Raw genomic sequence first — 21,614 nt, 5'->3', positions numbered from 1 at the left:
TACAATGTATGAAAGCAAATGAAAGCGAACAGAAGACACGGATTATGTATTCATGAGTGTGCTACGTAGCTTTTATGAAATTCGTATTCAGGCTTTATAGATATGATATCTGGTTTCAAGTATGAATGTACTGCCAAGTAAAGCAGTACCTTCTATCCCGGGACATAAATTCTTCTAAACCATGTTCACAACAACATAAGATAAGCCTTGGGTTGAGGCTAGGCTTCGACTGATATGGGTTTTTTAGGGATAAATACCTAAATTTTTAGACTGATATCGTTGATAACCAATATTTTGCCAATATATACGTGCCAATATTCAATACATATAGATTTGACAGCATTGAGACCATCATGTGACACTAAAACTCTACTGAAGCCCAGGCAGGGTGACCCACCACACCGATTCAATGGTAGGGAAACTGGGATACATTACTAACTTCAAATGACAAATTCATTTACAAAAATCATTATTATTCAATTAAATTAATAAATAAAATGTGCAAAGAAAATAACATTTCACTGCAGATTTTACAGACTTTAACGATGATATCCACTATTTAATAACAGGCCAATATTTATATATACATGTGTATATACAGTATATCGGCAAACCATTATATCACTCTAACCCTAGTGGAGGCCAACAATCCTATTGCAGAATCCCAAGTTAATAATGGTCTTCTTGCTTACTCTATGCTTCCAGGTAAATCCCTGTGCTGTCTTGTTGGCCAGACAACACGGCGCATCACTTAACTGATGATTCAACCCAAACAGCTAAATGTCCAGCGTGTCTGACTTTGACATTGCGTGGGCTGATGGTGCCGTCTCTCTCTCTCTCTCTGTTGCAGCTGGAATGCCAGTTAAGCCTCCGTTCTAATGACCCTTTTAGTTTTTTGACAAATGCTTACATCTGAGAAACCCATCTGTGCGAGAATGACAGAAAAGTCAATGCTTCATGCACTGTTGGGGTTTAAAGGATTTCACTTCCCTTTGGTGGCACGCTGATACAGCACCATTATTCATGTTCAATCACTCCACAGGCTTCTGGGTGAATTCATTTTCTGCAACTTTGATTTCATGCGCCATTACTAAGAAATCTTCTCCTCTCAATAATAGTACAGACTTTTATATCTTTTGGTCTGTGTTCAATTAATTAATACTGTCTACAGTTCATTGAGCATACTGGATTTAGATAAACAAATTCAGCTGAAATGATGAGGGTGGGCAGGAGGGACAATTGCATGCCAATAACTACAAGGCAGGGTTTAGATAATGACTCAGTCAGTCTTCCACTGAAAGGAAAAACAAAGAGAGACATCCTCCCTGCAGCCCTCTGGAGATGAGCACACTGAAACCAGGGGATGCACACTTTCCCTATGGTAATTAACACTTCCCTGTGGACCAAGGCCAATGACTAACAGCTTCCTACCAATCACATTCCCTGGAACTGGGGACTGCATGTCCACAGCAAACACCCTGATGAATGTCTAGAGGTAAACCGAGCAATTACAGCACATCAAACATGCTCGAACCGCACAGAAAGGTAGCTAACTGAGCTTCAAAACAAACATGTAGGGTGAGCAGCAACTACTGCTGCATGTATTTTAGCTGCAGTCTGAGGCTTTTCTTGGTAATATGGATTAGTTGGTCATTTTTAGTTGACTTTCAGCAGCACTTGGTAAGATACTAATGCAGGCCTAGCAGCAGGTGGTGAGTGGTGCCCACATTAACCCACACAAGCTCTTCCTCGTCTGTCTGTCAACAGAATTATTTATGACAGCTGTTGTTGGCCCTACCGACCGGCTCCAACCCCCGCTGGACAAATTCAAAGACTTTATTGGCAGCTTTCCCCCTTCATCTAATTTTTTTCAGTTTTGCTCATCGGTCAATATCTGTAGTCACAACACAGAGATAAAAAAAACAACAAGGCAGAGTTATCAATCAGTTCCTAATGGACTTTATTAAATATGGTGGGGAAACATGAGGGAGTCGTATACCTGCGTTTGAAGTTTTGAAATGCTCATGTGCCTTTAAATTTGATAAAAGTACGTTATTGATTTCCCTATGCAAAATATCAGGCATTAGGGAAAACCTTAAAGCTTTAGAATTTAATGTATTCAATTCTGACTTTGCATTTACAATTCATATGAGCATATGAGACATTGCTCTAATTTAAAAGCTTGAGAGTCAGACAAACATTTTCTTTCAACCTTTTAGACATAACAATGCAGTCTGACTTTAGTCCAAACCCTATGGGGCATCACTCACACCTGTACTGGCCATTTTCCAGTGGAGCAATATTGTGAAATCTGGTGAACAGATTCATCTTGCCAATGATGACCAACTCTCTTCCAAAGTTGGACACCAGAGAATCACAGTTCTGATCTGTGATGTTATGAAGAGTCAAAACCTGGAACTCTTTCATTGACAATTTACTTTTTCCATCTAAATGAGCTTAATTTCAGTGCACTGCTAACACTTATTAGCCAGAGAATGTGCCCTTATTCTCACAAAATCCCCCTGGTTACTATTCACAAATGTTCACCATGTTCACAAAGTAAGTCTTCCATTCACTGTAAATGGTACAACTCCAGGATTTATTTCTTAATTATATAATTTAGAAAGTCTTGGCTCTGGTTTCCAGTGGTGGGAATGACTTGTTAATGTTGAAAATGATTTTTTCATAGCGCCCAGATATAGAAGAGTGAGGCGTCTCTCTCTTTTTGACTGGCCTGGCTTTGACTCCTGAGGACCATAGCCATGGTAAAAACAAAAAAGTTGTTCTAAATTGCCTGGAGCCAAGCGTATTACAGCGGCGCTTTCATATATTAAACTCAGCTGACGCCTATAATAATAGAACATGCAGTATGATGTTGACTTTTACTTGCACACTTTGTCCCCAGGCTGTTTCTTTGTAGATGTGCTGATGGGACTGCTGTTTCACACGGAGCTACCCGGCCCTTCAGCTGACAGCAATTAAACATGACAAGGTATTTAACACCTCCCCCTTTTGTTACTGAAATTCACTTGTATGCCCAAGGCCCCGGCAGTAATATATCACTGTTGAGTTTTCAGCCCGTTAAAGGTTTTATTAGCAGGACACAGATGATTGCTGCTGCCTGCTTCTTCTCACAGAAAATAAGTATCGTGGATCAGGTGACGCTCTGGCAGAGACTTCAAGACAGGAGCCTCGTTCACACTTCTGCAGCAGAGGCAACTCCAGTTCAATTAAGGACCTTGTGATAATCATGCAGGTGTTATTCTGCATGTCAGTGGTTATATTTAAGTACCCTAAGGTTGTGCTTTGACAGTGTGTAATTCATTACCATCAGACCAGCTACTGCAGACTTGTCAACCTGGCCTCCTGCCTGACCTTCTTATGAAGTACTAATGTCCTGTCCTCACTTCCCCCTGACAGAACCAACAGACTTTTTTTTTTGCTTTTGTATCCCCTTCTAGGGATGGGACAATATATCGAAATTCAATATATCGCAATACAAAAATGTGACAATACGTATCGTGGGGCAGAAAAATTAATCGCGATATTAGCTCCATTTTATTCTGCTGTAGTAATCACAAAGGAGACGGCTTGCTCATCACAATTTCACAAGCTCTCCATCCAAATTATATTATTCGCACTTTGTAATGACATTTTAAAATTGTTGTTTTCATTCTAGCAAGCCAGTGCCATTGCTAGAAAGATTTGTGTCTCAGAAATACATATTTCTGCACAGTCGGACTTTGTTGTCATTGAACTTTTACTTATTACATCGTATTGTGGTTGTATCGAATCGTGAATCCCATATCGTGTATTGAATTGTATCGTGAGATAAGCATATCGTCTCATCCCTACAAAACACACTCAACAATCAAATACTGTACTGTATACGTCCTTACAAAGAGAAGCAGAGCAACCACAACAAACATCCCAAGGAAGTAATCATACTGCCACTCTCTGCCGACTCACCAGTGGCTCGGCCATAATGATGCGGATCTTGCGCTCGGACAGTGTGGTGAAGTTGGCGAACAGGCTCTTGAGGACGTACTCGCCCGGCTTGCTCTCCGGATCGATGCTGATGGGCATCATGGCTGGGGGACCCTTCTCTCCCTGAGGGCAGCAGACTGGAGGGATGGGGGGTTTACTGTATCCGTTCCCCACGGGCGAGGCTGCGGAAATGACACAAAAAAAGCAACGGTTGGGAAACAACTTTGTTAACTTAAAACTTTGCCAATTCGAGCACAAATGTGTGGGACGGATTCAGTCTCAGATCTGTTTACAAAGGAGGAACACCGAATAGGGTATTACTGTGAAGTTTCCAAACATGGACATAAAGTTCCCAACATGTCGAACATTCCTGAGGGAGATTGTCCAAAGGGCACCGGCTTGCCCCGAGTCTGCTCTTTCTTTCCTAACGCTACAGTGCTCAGAGTGCATATGGAAATGAAAACACCACGGTCGGCAGCTGGTGTTTTCATTTTGCACCAAAGATGTCACTGCCCTTTGAGGGAAGCAAAAATCTCCTGCATGTGACCATCCTTCAGCCAGTGCTGTGATGTGGCCTATGTTTAATTACTGATGGCTTGGCTTAGCCCATAAAACCCCACAAACTAACTCACAAGTTAAAATTTACCCCAGTGTTACACTCTGATGCCTCTAGACAAAAAGTGCTATAAATAGTAGAGAACAGTGTACAAACGTCTAATTAGAAGTGTGAAATGCCCATTTAGCCTGAATCACTGCAACCCATAGCTGCATGTCAAACTGTTGTAAATCTGATGTGTAAAATATTCAGAGAGGCGTTTGGACAGCCAAACTAGACTTACTGCCTCAGAACGAGAACCACATTTTCTTCAGCTGCTGCATTCTCCGTGTGTGTATATGTGTAATAAATAAATGAGACTGGACAGCAAGCAGATCAGCAGCAGCAAAGTTGAAGCGCAGCCTGCACTGTGTCAGAAACCGTTACACCTGTCAAAGTCGCATATCAAACGCCAGACTTTTTGCTGTGCAATTACGAATAAAGATTGACACACATTACTTTAAAATCCCTCTTAAAAAAGTTAAAGTTTGGTAGAGATCCTAAGACAAAGTACAGTATATTAAAATAAAACATCTTGGTCTTGTTGCATACCTGTGCACAGTGCTACTGTCTTCATAAAGAGAGATCTGAATTGTTGAATGGTTGACTAAACATAAATACAAAATAAAGATAAATTATAGCTGAGAGCTCTAACACTTTATCACAGCGGTGAAGAAACTTGATGCAGTTTTGAAAGGCGGTTATTTATTTTGCTAATTATCAGACTGAACAGAACTTCAGCTTTTCCGTTAATCAGGGTTTAGTCAGCAGGCATATACATCATTTTTAAATCACGACACGACTCCTTAAATCCTCTATGTCCATCAAGCCAAGCGGTCACCAGACAAAGACCTACAGCATGTATCGAACAGAGGAATCGGACAAGTGCTAATTCAATTTAATGACTTCTGTCCTCTGCCAAAAGAGGCACCAATAGCAGCAACATCAATTTACTCGTGGGTCAAAGGGGTAAGGGATGACGATAGCGCTAATGAATTTCTTAACCAGCTTTACTCAAAATAATTACTTTACTGATAGCTGAAGGCAACGTATACAAATGTTACAGCAGGGCAGCCAGACAGGTGAAGGTGGATATTGTACGGAGCAGAAAAAGTGTCATGAGGTAAGCAGATTTGTGAAAAACCATACGGCTATGTGTGCATTCAGGATAAAAAAATGCATCAGTAATAAGTTGATCCGCACAGCATACTGCTCCAGGACATTTATTCAATAACAGTGCACAACGTTTCGGTCACACCTGATGAAGACAGGTCGAAACGTTGTGTACTGTTAGTGAATAGATGTTCTGGAACTTTTTACTGAAGCAGATTCATGATCAGTATTTTTAAGCAGTGGCTGGTAGAGTATGCAGCCCTGGCAAAGCTGCACAAAGGGGGGGTGCCGGAGAACGGGTCTGGCATCGGTGGACAGGTCTTCTTCGCCAGGTCTTTCCAGCACATGGAGCATTTTCACATGCCTTTCTAGGAACGCCCGGCATGCGCGCCTATCTGGCATGACTTTCGGAACATGCTTCTTTCACCCGTGGCACGTCAGCACCTACCCAGGCCCTTGATGAAGCTGATAACGCTGGCCTTACTCCAGCACACGGCCGTCCCGTCCATAGTGGGGAAGGAGGGTACGGTATCCAGGACTGCTCCGAGTTCGAGACAAACGCACCCTAGTACAATCCACCAACGTCCATGTCTTGTGTGTCAGTTGGCTCCGTCCTCCTGGGCATAGTTTCCATGTTTGCACGGAGCCGGCGGCGGGTGTGTTTCAAAAAGCGGGAGTAGTGTTTGCGACAGGAGACTACGCAATCTGTAGACGTCGATCTGTCCCAGCGCTGGCTTCTGCTATGGCTTCCTCTAGCCTTGTGACCAACCAGTGCCTTCCAAGAGTGAAGGTCAGGCAGGAATTTTTAGCTGAGGCACAGCACAGTGATGAGGTCCAACATGCTATGGTGGCATAGTTGTGTGACTATATTTATCCCGGGGTACACACTATACTGACAGAGCAGCCCTCCCCTTTCCTCCACCTCTGTGCTCCTAAAGCACGAGGCACAGACCACCAGAGTGTAAACACCATTCTCTGTCAGGCACCGCCGCAGCACACTTCCCTTGAAGCCAAGTCAGGCTGCAGCAGGACTTTAGGCAAGTTTTTAAGGAATTCAAACAGAGATTTAATTAGTTTTTCAAGTACCAAGACAGATAAACAGAAATCAGTCTGCACAGCTGAATATTAGGTTACAACTTCCCAGTAACAGACTGTCTGAATGCAAACACAATTTGATTTAATGCCAAATGGCCATTTAACGCAGCACAGCACGTTAAATGAAATATGAGGAAGTTGAGACGACGTCTCCACATTTATCTCATTTGAATGAATTGGTCTCATGTTGCATGGCTTTAGCTGGAGATGGGAGCTGAAGAAAGAAGCCAGTGTGGATATCAAGCCCTTTCTCTCGTTCTGGGAACTGGGCGCTGTACTCAGACTGAGACGCCACATGTGACTCGGCAAACAAGGGGCTTGGGCACAGTGTGCATTACATCATCGCCATGCTGAAAACTCCCTGAGCATGGTTGTGCTCCCTAGAGGACAATGCAAACAGGATAACAAGCGTCTCCCTCTTTTACACAAACACGCACACATGCACACACACACACACACACACCCACACACACACACACACACACACACACACACACACACGCATACAAAGAATGCAGTTCCCTATCCACATCCAGAAAGACTGTCCCACTGAGTAAACAGCCAGTTTGGAGGTCCTTTGTGAACAGAGTGGGTGGATATTTAGATACCACTGACCTCCTTAACTGGACCCGAAATTCCAATGTCAACAAAGACCTTTGGGAGCACTATGTCCAGTTGCTGTGAGAAACATTGACGTTGCATTTCTGTGAATGAGTAGTGGGCACTTCAAGCTCTGTAATGGCAAAACATTACCATTAAATCCTGTCCTCCACCCCTGTATTAACATGTAATTCACCCAGGCTGGGGATAAAGGGATATTGTGCTTAGGTGCTTCACTGAAGGTAAGTGTTAATAAAAAGGTTTGCGTCATGTCACGTAATGCAGGGGAAAATTTTGTCTGGTTCAGGTCATTACGTTTTAGGTTAAAGGAAACAAGCCCCTGTTAACAGCCAGATGTCCCACAACGGCTATATTTCCATATTAAAAATGAAAGCGAATAAATCACTAGAGCTTACATCCAATTTATTACTTCAGTCATTAACAACTGACCCTGATTTCAGAGAGAAGACTGTAATTTCTGCAATAAATATAAAACCCAAACATTGCAATTTCCTCAGAGCCTGTCTGGCATGCTATTGGGAATGGAGTTGAAATTCACCAACTGTAGGGCCTTTGGTTGCTGAGCTATTTGTCAAAAATAGGAGGCAACAGCTGGAGCCAATGGAGCAACAAACATCCTAATACTAATACATTATCACATGTTTCAAGTTCGCAGTTTGAGTGTCTCTAAAAAAAAAAAAATTAACGAGAATGGGAGAGAGTGGAGAGAGAGAGAGAGAGAGTGATTACAGACCTCTGTGAAAAGCAGATTAAAACGTCGGTCTCAAACTATTGACCATCAGTCCTGTTTTAGCAGGCTGACATCATGCTGGAAACTGCCGCCTGCTGTGAGAGGGCATCTGAGGCCATTTATATAAGTCCCTGCTAAAACGTAGCCTACGTCTGTCTCTTACAGCCGAATGGAGGGGATTCATCTATACCTTCTGCAATTAAATCCTGTTTCCAACTCTTCAAAGATACAGCAAAGTCATACGATGAAGCTATGCTGTTTATTGTTTCAGGTCATATGTCCTCACATGGAAGCTTTAGTTGGGTTCGCTTACTTGCACAGAGATAAAACATGGAAGTGAAATGATACAGACAGATAACAGAGAAAAAGAATAAATACAAAAAGAGAAAAAAATACCAAAAATGTGCAGGCTAGATAAAAAGGATAAAAAAAAATATAAACAAGACACAAACAAAAAAAGAACAGAAAATCAACACAACTGAATTGGACAACAGAAGCGAAATGGCAACACAACACCACATGTTCGACCAATCATTAGAGATCACCGCTGTTCTTGGCTCACTGCAGCTCATCTCCTGCTCTGATTGGCTGACAGTGGACCATCCTTAGGGCATGGGTGGTGGAGTGAGGCGTTGAGTAAAAAAAAAAAAAAAAAAAAAACATTTGAACACCAGACCTGACGCCTCTGCCTCACAATGCTAGTTTTGTACTGCTAGTCCACAGTCTTTTATTAGAGTTGGATACATTGACTTGTTATGAGAGACCAGACCCTGAGGCCCTTCTCTTTATTTACACTGCAGTTACAATACAAACAGCAACCGACGAACTGCGGCGAAACATCCTAGTTCAATGCACTATTCCACATACGATCACTGAGGATCCTTCCTTAAATAGCCAAAAAATAAAGAGATCAACGCTAACCTAGACATCCCACTCAGCAGCTGGGATTTCTGACATCCCACACAAAAGTAGTGTTTTCAGATTAGTTTTCATTAGCTATGCTGTCTCTGTTGCCATCTTGTGATTCACTGCATAATGGCTCCTATAAATGGAGGCAATGTGTTTGGTGGGGGGGGGGGGGGGGGAGATGAGATTAGGAGATCACATAGTATTTAATGAAAAAGTTAAAAGCATAGCCGTGGGTCTCTGCTGATACAATGTCTGTCTGTGCCTTTATCAGTAAAGTGACCTACTCTGAGGATTATGCAACATCATCAGGAGATGGCACAACGTTCAGTGAGTAGACAGGGACGGCATGTGCTGTGGTATCTCTTTACGTTCAGATTCAATAGATACACATCATGGTGCCATCATGGTGCTTGAGGGTTACAGCTGACTTTCTACCAGTCTCTCTGAACAAAAGTACAAAAAGATGCTTAGATCTGATTTACCGATAATCTAAGTGTAAATGTCAGTTGTTTGGACGGGAATCTGCCAGTGTGTAACCTGCTAGGATGTTACTTCCCGGTTATGTTATTGCCTGTTTCTTTCTGTGTGTATACAGTAGACTTCCAAACAGAGTCCAACTTGCAAATCAACCTCTCATACCTCAAATCAAAAGCACACAAGGCATCCCATCTCATCCGTATGGACATGATGGGAGGCAATGGAGCTGTGAGCTCTGGACAGGACATGCAACCAAGCTGAACCTCCACTAATCCTATTACAGTGTCCTGGCACATAATAGGAGCTATTTAGGCTCAGTGGCAGACTCACCTACAGCGAAATAAAGCTGGAAGCTAAAACGAAAACAGCAGAAATGACATGTTGAATCTAACATGTTAACTAACTAAACCCTAACCCTCATGCCCAGTGACTGGTGCAGTAAGGGCCTGTGTGCAATGAGCAGCTCTTTCTCAGCCAGTAGATGCTTGGAGTCGTAGTTATGGCTCCGGCTGTTGCTATGAGACAATTTAAAGCCCTTTTTTGAAGTGCGGTGCCCTTTTTGCTAAAAGTGAAATGTTTCTAACTTTCACCAATTGGTGGGAACAGCAAAATCACGCTCGGCTCGATCAACAGCACGTCCTCTCCGTTGAACACAACAGGAAAAAGAGGCTATAAAGTCAGGTCCCCAGTGGAAAAGCAGCCTCAGTTAGCCCCCTGAGACGAACACGACAACAACAACAACATCCACCACAACAACAACAACAGCAAGAAACAAGTAAACTACTACTCACTGCCGCTCCATGATTTCAGCAGGGATTTGATGCTGATTTCAAAGAAGCCAGAGTCCTGCTGGCTGGCCATGGCTGCAGCTCCCTGTTGAGTGTGTCCCCCCCTCTAGTTGTGGTTTCCCTCCAGCAGCAGCAGCAGCAGCAGCAGCAGCAGCAGCTGAGCTGGGACCAGCAGGTAGCGCCTGCTGTCACCTCTCTATGACGCGCGCAATGCTGTGGCGCTGACGAGACCCAGAGAAAACACACTGCCGCTCCTCTACCCCTCCTCCTCCCGTGTCCTGTCCTTGGCCGTCAGCCGTCTCTCTCTCTCAATCTCCCTCCCTCTGCCCCCTCCACACTCTCCCAGCCTCTCTCTTTCTCTCTGTCTGTGTCTCTCTCTCTCTCTGTCCCTCTCTCTGTTTCTCTAAAGCTGTGGCAGGCAGTGGGCGGCGATGCAAGCTCCCTTTAAATAACTGCGTGGAGGCTGAGAGTGCAGGAAGCAATCCTCTTAGCGGAGCGCAGTTAATAATAACTACTGTTTGTCTGCGTGCAGAGGCTGATAACCATGATAGCGCATGGGCTCGTGCGTCTTTCAGCGCGCCTGGGAGCATCTGCCCGGCAGCCGCCACTGATAGATAGAGGAGATGGAGGATGCAGGATCGAGGCATGACACATAACAGGGAGCATCTGGGAGACAGGAGCAAAGAAGGAGACACTCAAGTGGTCAGCAAGCTGCTGGGATTAAAGAGCTTTCCTTGACTGTACCCGGGGGATCTGGGAGACAGGGGCTGACTGTTGGTTTTTAACCCTTTTGCTTCTTTACAGCAGCAACTTAAGCTAGTCAATATTTACCCTTAGTTTTCACTCTGGCTCTTACTTCATGCAGCAGACAATCCCCTGATTACTGCTGTTTGCTTTACAGAAAATCCATAAATCAATGAAGAAATATTTGACTTTTGCAGAGAGAGAGAGAAAGAAACAGGAAGGCAGGCTGCAAATCTGATATCAAACACTCCTGCGTTTGCATCATTGGTCCACAAGCCCGAACTAACAGAGCTAGAAGAGGTGATCAATCTGTTCCTAAGTGGGTGGGAACAGGCAAGGCTCCTTATTACTGTACACTATGCATTCATCTCCATGGTGAATAACAAGAAACAGGCACGCCCCATATAGGCAAACCAATTCCCTGGTTGTCTTCATATGGATGCTATTAAGTTCTTAAACATACTCCAATTCCAAGTAAAATGGCATTAACTTTTTTTCTGCTACAATTTCCCATTCGCATTCATTGCTTACTTCTAATACTGACTACATTTTGCCATATTCTAGAGCAGATGCATAACTTTAACCATGTGAGCTATAAAATACGTCTCCCAACCCCCCCTTCCTCTATCGGCTCTCAGCACTATTACTAATCCTATCAGGACTCTGTCTGTCCATCAAGCGATAACCACTTGACCTTCATTACGTAACGCACTCACGCATTTGTCAGGCTGTAACCGATTTGCACTCCAGGGAATGGAGCCAGGCTGCTTTCGTTTTTAAATATGTTAAGATCATGACTGGTGACACTGTATACTTTGCGGAGCAGTTCGACTGGTTATGCTGATAACGATTCTACATGTAAGCATTTCACATTAAAGGGGAATGCCACCAAGTTTAAGAATTCATTGACATACTATGGTGCAGGCTAGCCCAATCAATACTTCTAATCATATACCCCCTCCCCCCCAACCCCCACCCCACTCGTATAACATTGATAAGTGAACATAATAATGATTGATTTGACAACAAACAAACTTTTTTGTCCTATGGTGTAGCATACAGGAACAACAGTGCAACAGTTAAAACACAAAACATTGTGCTTCACACAAAAGATGAATTAATCTTTTGTGTGAAGCACTCTGGAACACCAGCAAAAGGCTGGAAAAAATAAAATTACTAATATTCAGTCATAACAACATTAACACTACCTCAAGGGTGTAAATTTCTGTTTCAGTTAGTGTGGTAACACTGTTTTGGGAAATGGTTCTCGTTGCGCAATATTGAGATGTCACACCATAGGATATTTATGGGTCGGCAAAAAAATCACACACAAAAAAAAAAACCAAAAACTTTTTTTAGTTGTCAACCACCCATACACATCCTTCTGACAAACTGACTTTTTCCTCACTAGTATTTCTGTTCAACCACAGCTGCAGTGAGGTTTTCCTGTCTCTTCTAATTTCACCCCGTTCACCTGCTCACTGCTGCTTCAACACTAACTCAAGATGAAAAGTTGAAGATGAAGGTGAAGAAATGAACACTATCAATTTACAACCACTTCAGCTGATTTTTTTTTGTTTCTTCAATGTTTTGCCTCCTCCAGTTTGCCCAAATGAAGAATCACAATGTTAATCTCCACAAACTAAAAATAAAACTAATAGTAAATAAATAATAAATAATAAAATGCTTGCTTGCTTGCTTCTTTCTTCCTGTTTGTTCCCGTATTTGCTGAGTTTGTTTTTGTGCTGCAGTTTTGTGATGAAGCAGTGAAAGGACTGTGATGTTTCATTTTCACTTGACAATGTAAAATGAACAGTACAGCTGGTTCCCAGCAACATGGCAAAACATACCATTAACTATGTCATACCATTATGGGTTTATATGATTTTGCATGAAGCTGATGGCTTGAACACAACATCTAAAGATTGGGCCAACTTTAATTTCTCAATCATTTTGTGAGATAAAGAGATCAATATTTTCAGGATTCATTTCACGCTTTGTTTTTGGTTTTTGTTTGTTTCTTAGAAAAGTGACAGACGTTTTTGAGAGTTTTTAGTTATCCACAGTACAATTTATTCACAAAACACATTGCTTATTATTTGTTCTGTGACTCGTTCGCTAGTGTGAAGTTGTCATTCAATGCTGTAGACCTAAACGCTTTAGAGGAACTGAGCACCAGCTAATTATGGAAACAAATCACACACTGAACAATCAGCATAGTGGGTGGTATGAGCACAGTGGAAAAGCATTATGTGCTCATGTTTTGAAGTTGCTACTGATACTATAAAATTTAAAAAAAAACAGCAGCTCTCAGAGGTTACAGAACATAGTGCTGATATTCATTATCACAATCACATGGTGATGATATATTTGGTGAAAAGGCTTCATACAATTCACACAAATCTACATTTCCCAGCTATTATTGCATCATTCAGCTGTACTGTGTGTTTCCACGCATTAATTCAATGATTCACTGAAGGTAAGTGGCTATGCCTTATGAATGTTAGCTTCTTTTGTTTTTTTTTATCTAGAAGTGAATCTTGAAATGTTATGAGTCAATGTCAGTATCACTGCCCTCTCAGCCACATGCCTCAAGTCTAAAGTAATCACCATGTACTCTGACTACACATAATGCAATGTACCAGTAACAACACTGTGCTGGAAGAACACTTTAACTACACTATACTGTATCACTCTGTGGGTTTTTACAGCACGTACTATACACTCAATCAGCCCTTTCTTTGCAAATTATCAGTAATATGATAATGTGGCATTTTTCCCACATGATGAAGCTGTGGATAGATATGATCTGGGCACATTCAGAAAGGAATCTTTGTCACGTTGTCTGCAGAAAACGTAATGCTTCAGATTTGTCCAATGGTTTCGCCAAACAGCGACAACACATTTGTTTGGATAATTTGACAAGTACTAATTTGTTGTCTCATAGTTGTGGATAATTTGACTAATTGTTTGGCAATCGTTTGGCCCATTACAGCAAAATACTTCATTAAAGTATTACTGAAAACAGCAAATGGCCCTAATGGATCATTTAAAAGCTGAACACACACAATTCACTTCCCTGCCTTATCCATCAGTTATAATCTGGTCAGCTTGACTTGGCCAGTAAGAGGCCTTCCCAGGGGCAAATGATTATGTAATTCCCTAGTTGAATAATTTCAGAGTTTTTTTCAACAAGGCTGCTAAACAGGAAAAAGTTAAAGTGGAGGCGGACGGATGGAGACATCGCAGACTTCCCCGCGTCTTGAGTTGAATGGAGAGAAGACAAAACTAGGAACCACTTCTGCTTGAAAACAAATAAACCACACTATGCATATAGAGCATTTAAGAAAAAAGATACTAAAATATGTGACCAACCATACAGTATCTATAGTCTAAAATCAGAATATCATTGTGGAGCTGAAACTATGTGATATCAACTAAAGTCATAATATGACTATCTACTAGGGATGCACCGATGCCACTTTTTCAATGCTGATACCGAGTATGAAAGTTTAATATCGCCCGATACTGAGTACCGATCTGATCCATTACTTTTACTGAACAGCGCAGGCTTACTTCCTTAGTTTGGGGTCAATGGACAAAATTATTGAGATAAAATCCTTGTTTTTCCCACTGTTTGAGAAATACAGGCTTCTATGTGCCACAAATGCATAAAATCAAGACAGTTTGCTTTTATTTCTTACATGTTACTCATGGCTTTCGGTATCAGATTTTAGTCTTGGGTAAAATCTCCGATACCGATATTCCATTTTAGCCTGGTATCGGCACCGATACCGATACCAGTATCGGTATCGGTGCATCCCTACTATCTACAACTTGGCAATAAAACTCACAAGTAAATATTGCAACACCCGAAGTAACAAGACATTAGTTTCCTTATACATTTATACCTCATAACACTGGGGGTATGAGCTTTACGAGCCTCTCCTCTCCTGACAGGCTGCGCTTCTTCTTCATAACTTCAATATGTGAGGAGCAGTAATAGCTCGTCTAATGGATCTGTTTTTCAGAGAGACAGGAGTTCACCGTGCTGGACAGCAGTGAAACGTACAGGTTTACAGATGTCCCAGCTGTCACAGTAGATCACAGATTTGTCTAATGAATACGCCAGAGAAGAAAACTCAGCGTTGGTATCATAACAGCCACAAGTGGATATCGTGAAAATATCAGGCCTATACTGTCACTCTTGAGGAACTTTAATACAGTGTTTAGGGCATAACACCATATCTAGATGTCTTTAAACTTGTCATGGGTAACACTGCTACCGAACATTTAGATATAAGACATGGGCTTATACTGATGGGCCGTGTCACTGCTTAGGAAATGGGAACTGCTGAGGTGAAACACTCATAATTAGCACAAAACCTGCAGATCTGTTTATTGGCAGCATCGGTCTCAAAGTAATACACACATACTGTAAGCCGCATCAATCAGAAAGGCATTGCTAATTACAAAAATGATTGTAAACATTTTCCTTAATTAGGCTTTAAGTGGGCGAGGGCTCCGTCACATTAAGCACTTATTAAAAGCATTATCAAGCTCTGATGAAGGTGAGGAATGCGAGGCATGTCTGTCCAGCTCAGCCATCCTTGTGGTATCAGCTCAAACTCTTGACTCCCTCTTACTCACTCTCTGCCCCTGGCGCCTCTCGTTTCTTCCTCTTTCACTCTCTCTCCCCTCACATGTTCTATTCTTTAATATCCCAAATTACTTGGTTAAGGATATTAATCAGTTTCCTTGATGTTTCTTTTTCTGAGGACACGAGGAGCGGTTTTGGAAAGTGAAGCCAGTGACAAAGAGTTCAAACTATATGATGTCAAATTATAACCTGCCAATTAAATCCCATCTTATTACACTTATTATGTGATGTACCCTCCCACTATCTGAGTCCATTATTAACAAGCCACCAGATTCCTCGGTACCTATGTCAAATACAACTGGGAGGTGAGGTATTTCACAAAGTGATGGCAGTATTAGTAGCTGAAATGTGTCCAATATCAGTCTGCCGGTACTCAAGTCTACACAGCATTTTTCCAAAGTCCCATTTCTCACAGATTAAATAAAGAATTCTCGAGGCAATCGGCGCGGCTCCGCAGAGCTAAAGCAGTACCTACTTTCAAGAATGGTTGGCCTCTTCTTATGGCGCATCTTTTTAAACTTCCCTCTGAAGTCCCTGGGTGGGAACAGATCCAGAGGTAAGCTGGCAATGCGCCCCAGGACAACCTCATCCAGTCCCTCAGAGCAATCCGTCTCACTCTCAGCCATGTCTCTCACAGCGCTCTCTTCTAAAGACATGTCGGATGGCAGGGAGCCCACTGCAACTTCAATCATTCTTCCAAAGCAGTCATTTGAAGCTGTGTCAGGAGAGGGGGGTGGGGGGTGAGATTTTTTTTTCAGCGTAATGTTTAATTTTTCCTCTTCCTTTTTCCTGCTCACAAGCCCGGTTTCTTTTCTTTCTCTCAGTCAAGTAGCGAAACGTCTCCTGTGTAGAGATGCCAGCTCCGCTCTGTTAATGTGTTTTAACCCCTGCACTTGTCGGGGCAGTTCAGCAAGTTACAGTAACATTCATGAATTGGGCAGGTGTTGGATTACTAGACAGCCCCTCCTCTTTTCAGCGAAAAGGCGAGAGGCAGAGAAGAGAGGGGGCAAAGCAGTAAGTAAAGAGAGAGAGAGGGAGAGAGAGAGAGAGAGAGAGAGAGAGAGAGAGAGAGAGAGAGGCAGCAGGAACAAATGTTGCTCTGACAGCTACAACATTACCGCCTACTGTATGTCCACAAGGTATTCCTGAATAAATATCCTCTATTTGTCTAAGAGTCTACATCGAAGGCTAACAGACGTGTCACGCTCCTGGCTGTTTTCATTCCCTAATGAGATGCACATTCACCTCTTTAATGATCAGGTCATAAAAAAACAGTATTTAAAAGTTACACGACTACTCCTCATATTTTGTGATGTTTGGATAGAAAACTCCATCCTCCACATGCAGAAAACTAAGGTCCATACTGCTTCCATGGATTCTGCACATTCCCAGCAGTGTCTTGCACGTCCAGTCTTCCCATTGCGTTATTTCCTGACGTTCAGGGCTGGTGTCATTGAGGAAATGAGAGAAAAGTGTGAAACCATCAATTGCTGCAAAAGTTACTCAGAAGAAAAGCCAAAGCCAACGTTCACACAGCTTGTAGCTCACGCTCTATTCAATCAATCTTTTTCAGCCCCTCAAGTGAACATGAACTGGACACACCTACCACATGAACCAGTTTTTCCTAGTCTGACCTACATCAGCAATACAAACACCCTGTGTATGTGTGTGAAGGCGTTTTCTGTTTTAGAAAGAAACCACAGTTAGAACATGGAACAACTGGCCCACACTGCTCTTGTTCTCCGGCTGCTGATTTGTTTTCCGCGGATTAGCGTTACGGCGTAGAAAAATGCGGCCCCCCAATTAAAATGTCAAACGTCATACCTAAACATATTACTACCTTTAAAAGTTGACCGAACATGCTGCACTACGTCAACCAGGATATCAGGGAGCCCCATGGCAACAAGTTTTAACAATCTAATGAGTCCAGCTGTAATTTAATTTTCATCCACCTGTCAAAGAAAAAGGTAGCCTAAAGAAAACTTTCACTGGAATGCTTGTAGAGCAAAACCTGAGAAATATGTCCAACACTACACACAGCACATTCATCGTCTCTCTGACACTCCTGCGGATTAATGGAGTCTGAATTACAATTACCATTCGGCTTGCTCCTGACCTAGTTAAAAACTTCCTTCAGGACAGGGATTATCGTGTTGTCATACTATAAAGAGCGGCAGAACAAACAAACCAGAGAGAATTTCTCCACAACATCTAAAGGCGTGCTTTCTGTTTTGGGTCCAAGGATTTGAACTTTGAGTCAGCAGACCTATGAAAAAAAAAAAAAAAAGACATTCTCCAGTAACACACAAACACACATGGGCTTAAAAAGGAAGCCAGTTAACATCTAACCCCTGCCTACTACTACTGTACTCCATTTACTGTACTCAAGTTTTCAAGTTTCTTTGTTTGAGCTTTTAATCTTCAATTTTAGTCTAATTTTAAACACTTTTCTCTGTCCATAAGAAATGATCTTCTTCCATCTTATACCATCTCAAAGGCATCTTGTCCCACTTAGTGTTTATTCCTCCCCATATCCATGTTTATATTTGCAAGTAAACACAACACCAAAAATCCTATGGGAAACTAAACAATGACAAACGTTAAAATTCTTGTAAGATATCAGTGCAAACTATTTTACACACAGAGACAACTGGATACTGTAATGTAGAATTAAACGTCAAGAACCGGCAAAAGATGTTGTGGTAATAGTGCTCCCTCTACTGTTCAGGAAAACACGCACTGAAGGATAATGGCATCATTTCACAGTTAAATACTGCAGTCAAGTACAGTTTCATCACATTACAGATTTGACTTTTGGCTCTGTTTTGTCTAGATTTGACAGAGAGATGTTCATACCTGCAAATGCTGATTAAATTCTTGCTGGCCTACACAACTGAAATCAGGCCTGCAGTTTACAGTGCAAACAAAATGTACACAGTTATCTGTTTTCTGGGTGAATGTGTGACCTGAACCTAGCCAAAACAGACTGTTCATTGAAAACAGAAAACAGATCATAATTCATCCAGTGAGGGGATGCAAATTATTTCTCTCACACGGAAGCTTTTCCTGGGTTTTGGTTGCAGTCCTGTCATCATTCAACAGGCCTAGTAAACGTGTGCAGGTGTCACTGGGTTAATATTTTACCAATAATGTGCGGCCAGGTCTACTGACATGCATACAACTGGAGTTATACATACACACACAATTACAGAATACAAACACAGAATTATCCAATATCTGTAGAATTTAGCCATTTGACAGTTTGTCTACTTTCAGTGGTGAGGAGAACATTACTAGGGGAATACAAACTAGCTGTTATAGAAAGTGTCCTACTTCATCTACCAATTGTGAATTGTTTGTGCTGCATTAACAGGATTTTGCACATTCTAATGTGACGATGATTTTTTCAAATTAGTGCACCCTACAAGTTTATTATAAATGCTGTAGATTAAAGTTAAAAAAAGAAGCTGCAAAAAGACCTTGTTTCACAATAAAACAAAAAAGTGCATGAAAAAAACAACTGAAGCTATACTTTATGCCTCCAAACATAACTTAAGTAAAATAAAAATCCACACGAACAAGTCAATGATCAACAAATTTGTTTCAGTTTTCAGTCAACATTGTCATACAGCGGGCAAAGAAAAAAAGATCCTCCAGTAATAAACAGGCCCCTCATCAACTATCAATACACTGATATACACTCTGGTCATCTAAAAGGTCTGAAAACTAACTGAACCAAAACTTGAACTTCATCTCTAACTGTTACATTAAAATCGAATATGAACTGTAAAATAAAATTACACCAGGATTGGTCCATGGCGTGTATCTGTGTCAGAATGTGGAGCAGAGCAGAGCGGAGCGGAGCAGCCTGGACCGAGAAACAGAGCTGGAGTCAGCAGGCCAGGGAAACCAATACCCTCCAGCAGACACAGAAGGCTGTTACCATGGTGAGAACTATTTGGATTTGCACAGGCAGAGCAGAGCATGATGAATAATTGATAGATATCAAGCCCTAATGTTAGTACATACCCGCTCAAGGTTAATTCCAGCTATGCTAATGGCCTCCTGAATAGAAACACATGCAACAAGTAGGATACTGCTGATGGTGGATGCAGACAACAGCTTAAAGAAAAGTAATGTCTGTGTGTGTGAATCTCCCAGTGCATTTCTATTATTTTTTTTTTCCTCTCAGGACTTTCAGAGAAGTAGTACACTACTGTACAGAGTGCTGTTAAACATTTACAAATCCCCTGAATGCAAAGTGGAAGGACTTTCCATGATGACAACCTAACACCACATGGGATCAAGGGTGTCAGTTCACCCTTCCCTCACATCCCAGGCATGCCACAACCTCCTGAACCCACATCTGATTCATCGTCCATCTCCACGTTTTACTAACAAGCTTCACATTGCATTGGAAGACGATGTATAACTCCACCGTGTGACAGGTGAGAGAAAACCCGACAAAAAGCCGTCATCCAGAGTCAGTAATTATTCATCGGGTCGCCTATCCTCCACACTGTTCTGTGTGAGTATAGGGTTAACACACAATAGGACCATTCACTGGCTGCAAACTGCACCTGTTCCCTCCACTACCTGCCTATTATCTACCTGGCGTGGGAGGGGCTTCATATACCGAAACACTCGCACCCACTGTGGCCGTGGAAAACAGGAGACCCAGTGAGGTGAACACCACGCATATCCAGTTACAGTGAGGTGATTATGTTCTTATGCATTCTGCATCAACATGGTCAACAACATCTCATTGTCTCCCTTTAAAAAAAAGAAAAAAAAAAGTCACCTATCGATGGCTCTTGATGGATATTTGAGATATACAAGGCATGACGATGTACATTAACTTAAGTCAACGGTCATAGTTTCAGTCTTTTTGCTCGGCTGATGGCCCAGGGGTTTATCTAAATAACTCAGAAGGAATTATGAATATCAAAAAGGAAAGACATGCTAAGTTCAGTTGTTCAAGCTTCCGTTTTATCCACTGCCTGCAGGCACACACACACACACACACACACTCTCTCTCTCTCACGAGGGACGGCTGGAAATCTGTAGAAGTGCACTATTCCTCTAAAAATGCCTGGGTGATCCCGGGCTGCGCTCTTCCTGGAGGTGCTTCAGTTTGAACCTGCCTTCAAAAACGAATTTCTAGTAACTTTTCATGGTATGAGTAGGCCTATATTTCTAAATGACTGAAAAATCCTCACTCTGAATGTAAACAAAAGGCTGGAAATCTAAATTATGGTATTGCAAACATTTTCGGTTTACAGTACTACTGATACAAGTGAAGGCATATCATTACTTTTATTGTATATGGAAGCTAATTTTGGACAGCATTTTTGATGTCAAATACATTTTCTGTTCACATTAACATGCATAACAATTTCCCTTTAAGGACAAGTCATACTGAACTGAAATGCTGATAATGGTGCAAACTGAATTTGTAGTTGAGTAATAGTGGAATGAAAAAGTTGGGAAACCCTAGATTGTTTTTCCATCTGGAGGTCATAGTTTGAGAATCCCTTGGTATAGGCTTATTGCAAAACTGACAAACTGACAACCCACAGATTGGAGCTTGAAGGATAATCTTTGCACTATGAATCTGTAGTGAAACCCACAAGAGACACAACTATTCATATTTGTGACTGATGGATGAAATACATTCAGTAAAATGCAGGGTGCAAGTTAAGGCCAGCGCTTACATTTTGTGTGGGCAATTTAGATCAAAGGACACAAGGGAGAGTAAACTTTTACCAACTTGACTCAATTTGTTTTTTGTTTTCCTGCTATTTTAATTGCGCAGTTTCCCACCATTTCCCCCCGCCTTTTATTTTTATAGGCTATATTTCCAGTTTATGGTATTGATCAGTGCTTGGTCATGCA

General features: G+C 41.9%; 1 protein-coding gene across 2 annotated transcripts in view; it reads right to left on the bottom strand.

Annotated features, from left to right (window-relative positions):
- Positions 1-16,411, bottom strand: part of frya (furry homolog a (Drosophila)) — a 59,153-nt gene extending 42,742 nt beyond the window's left edge. The window contains exons 1-2 of one of the 2 annotated variants that reach the window (XM_078283996.1): positions 16,195-16,411; positions 3,970-4,169 (exon numbers count right to left, since the gene is read on the bottom strand). In XM_078283996.1, the coding sequence (XP_078140122.1) occupies positions 3,970-4,169; positions 16,195-16,411 (417 nt within the window). Of the gene's footprint in view, positions 1-3,969; positions 4,170-10,318; positions 10,398-16,194 lie in introns of those variants that run through there. The other variant, XM_078283997.1, reaches the window with a different exon arrangement.
- Between the last annotated feature and the right edge of the window lie 5,203 nt (positions 16,412-21,614).

This window comes from Centroberyx gerrardi, chromosome 6, assembly GCF_048128805.1.
Source record: "Centroberyx gerrardi isolate f3 chromosome 6, fCenGer3.hap1.cur.20231027, whole genome shotgun sequence".
Lineage (NCBI taxonomy): Eukaryota > Metazoa > Chordata > Actinopteri > Beryciformes > Berycidae > Centroberyx > Centroberyx gerrardi.
Note: the sequence above shows the minus strand (reverse complement) of the source record. Positions and strands in the feature narration are given on the sequence as shown.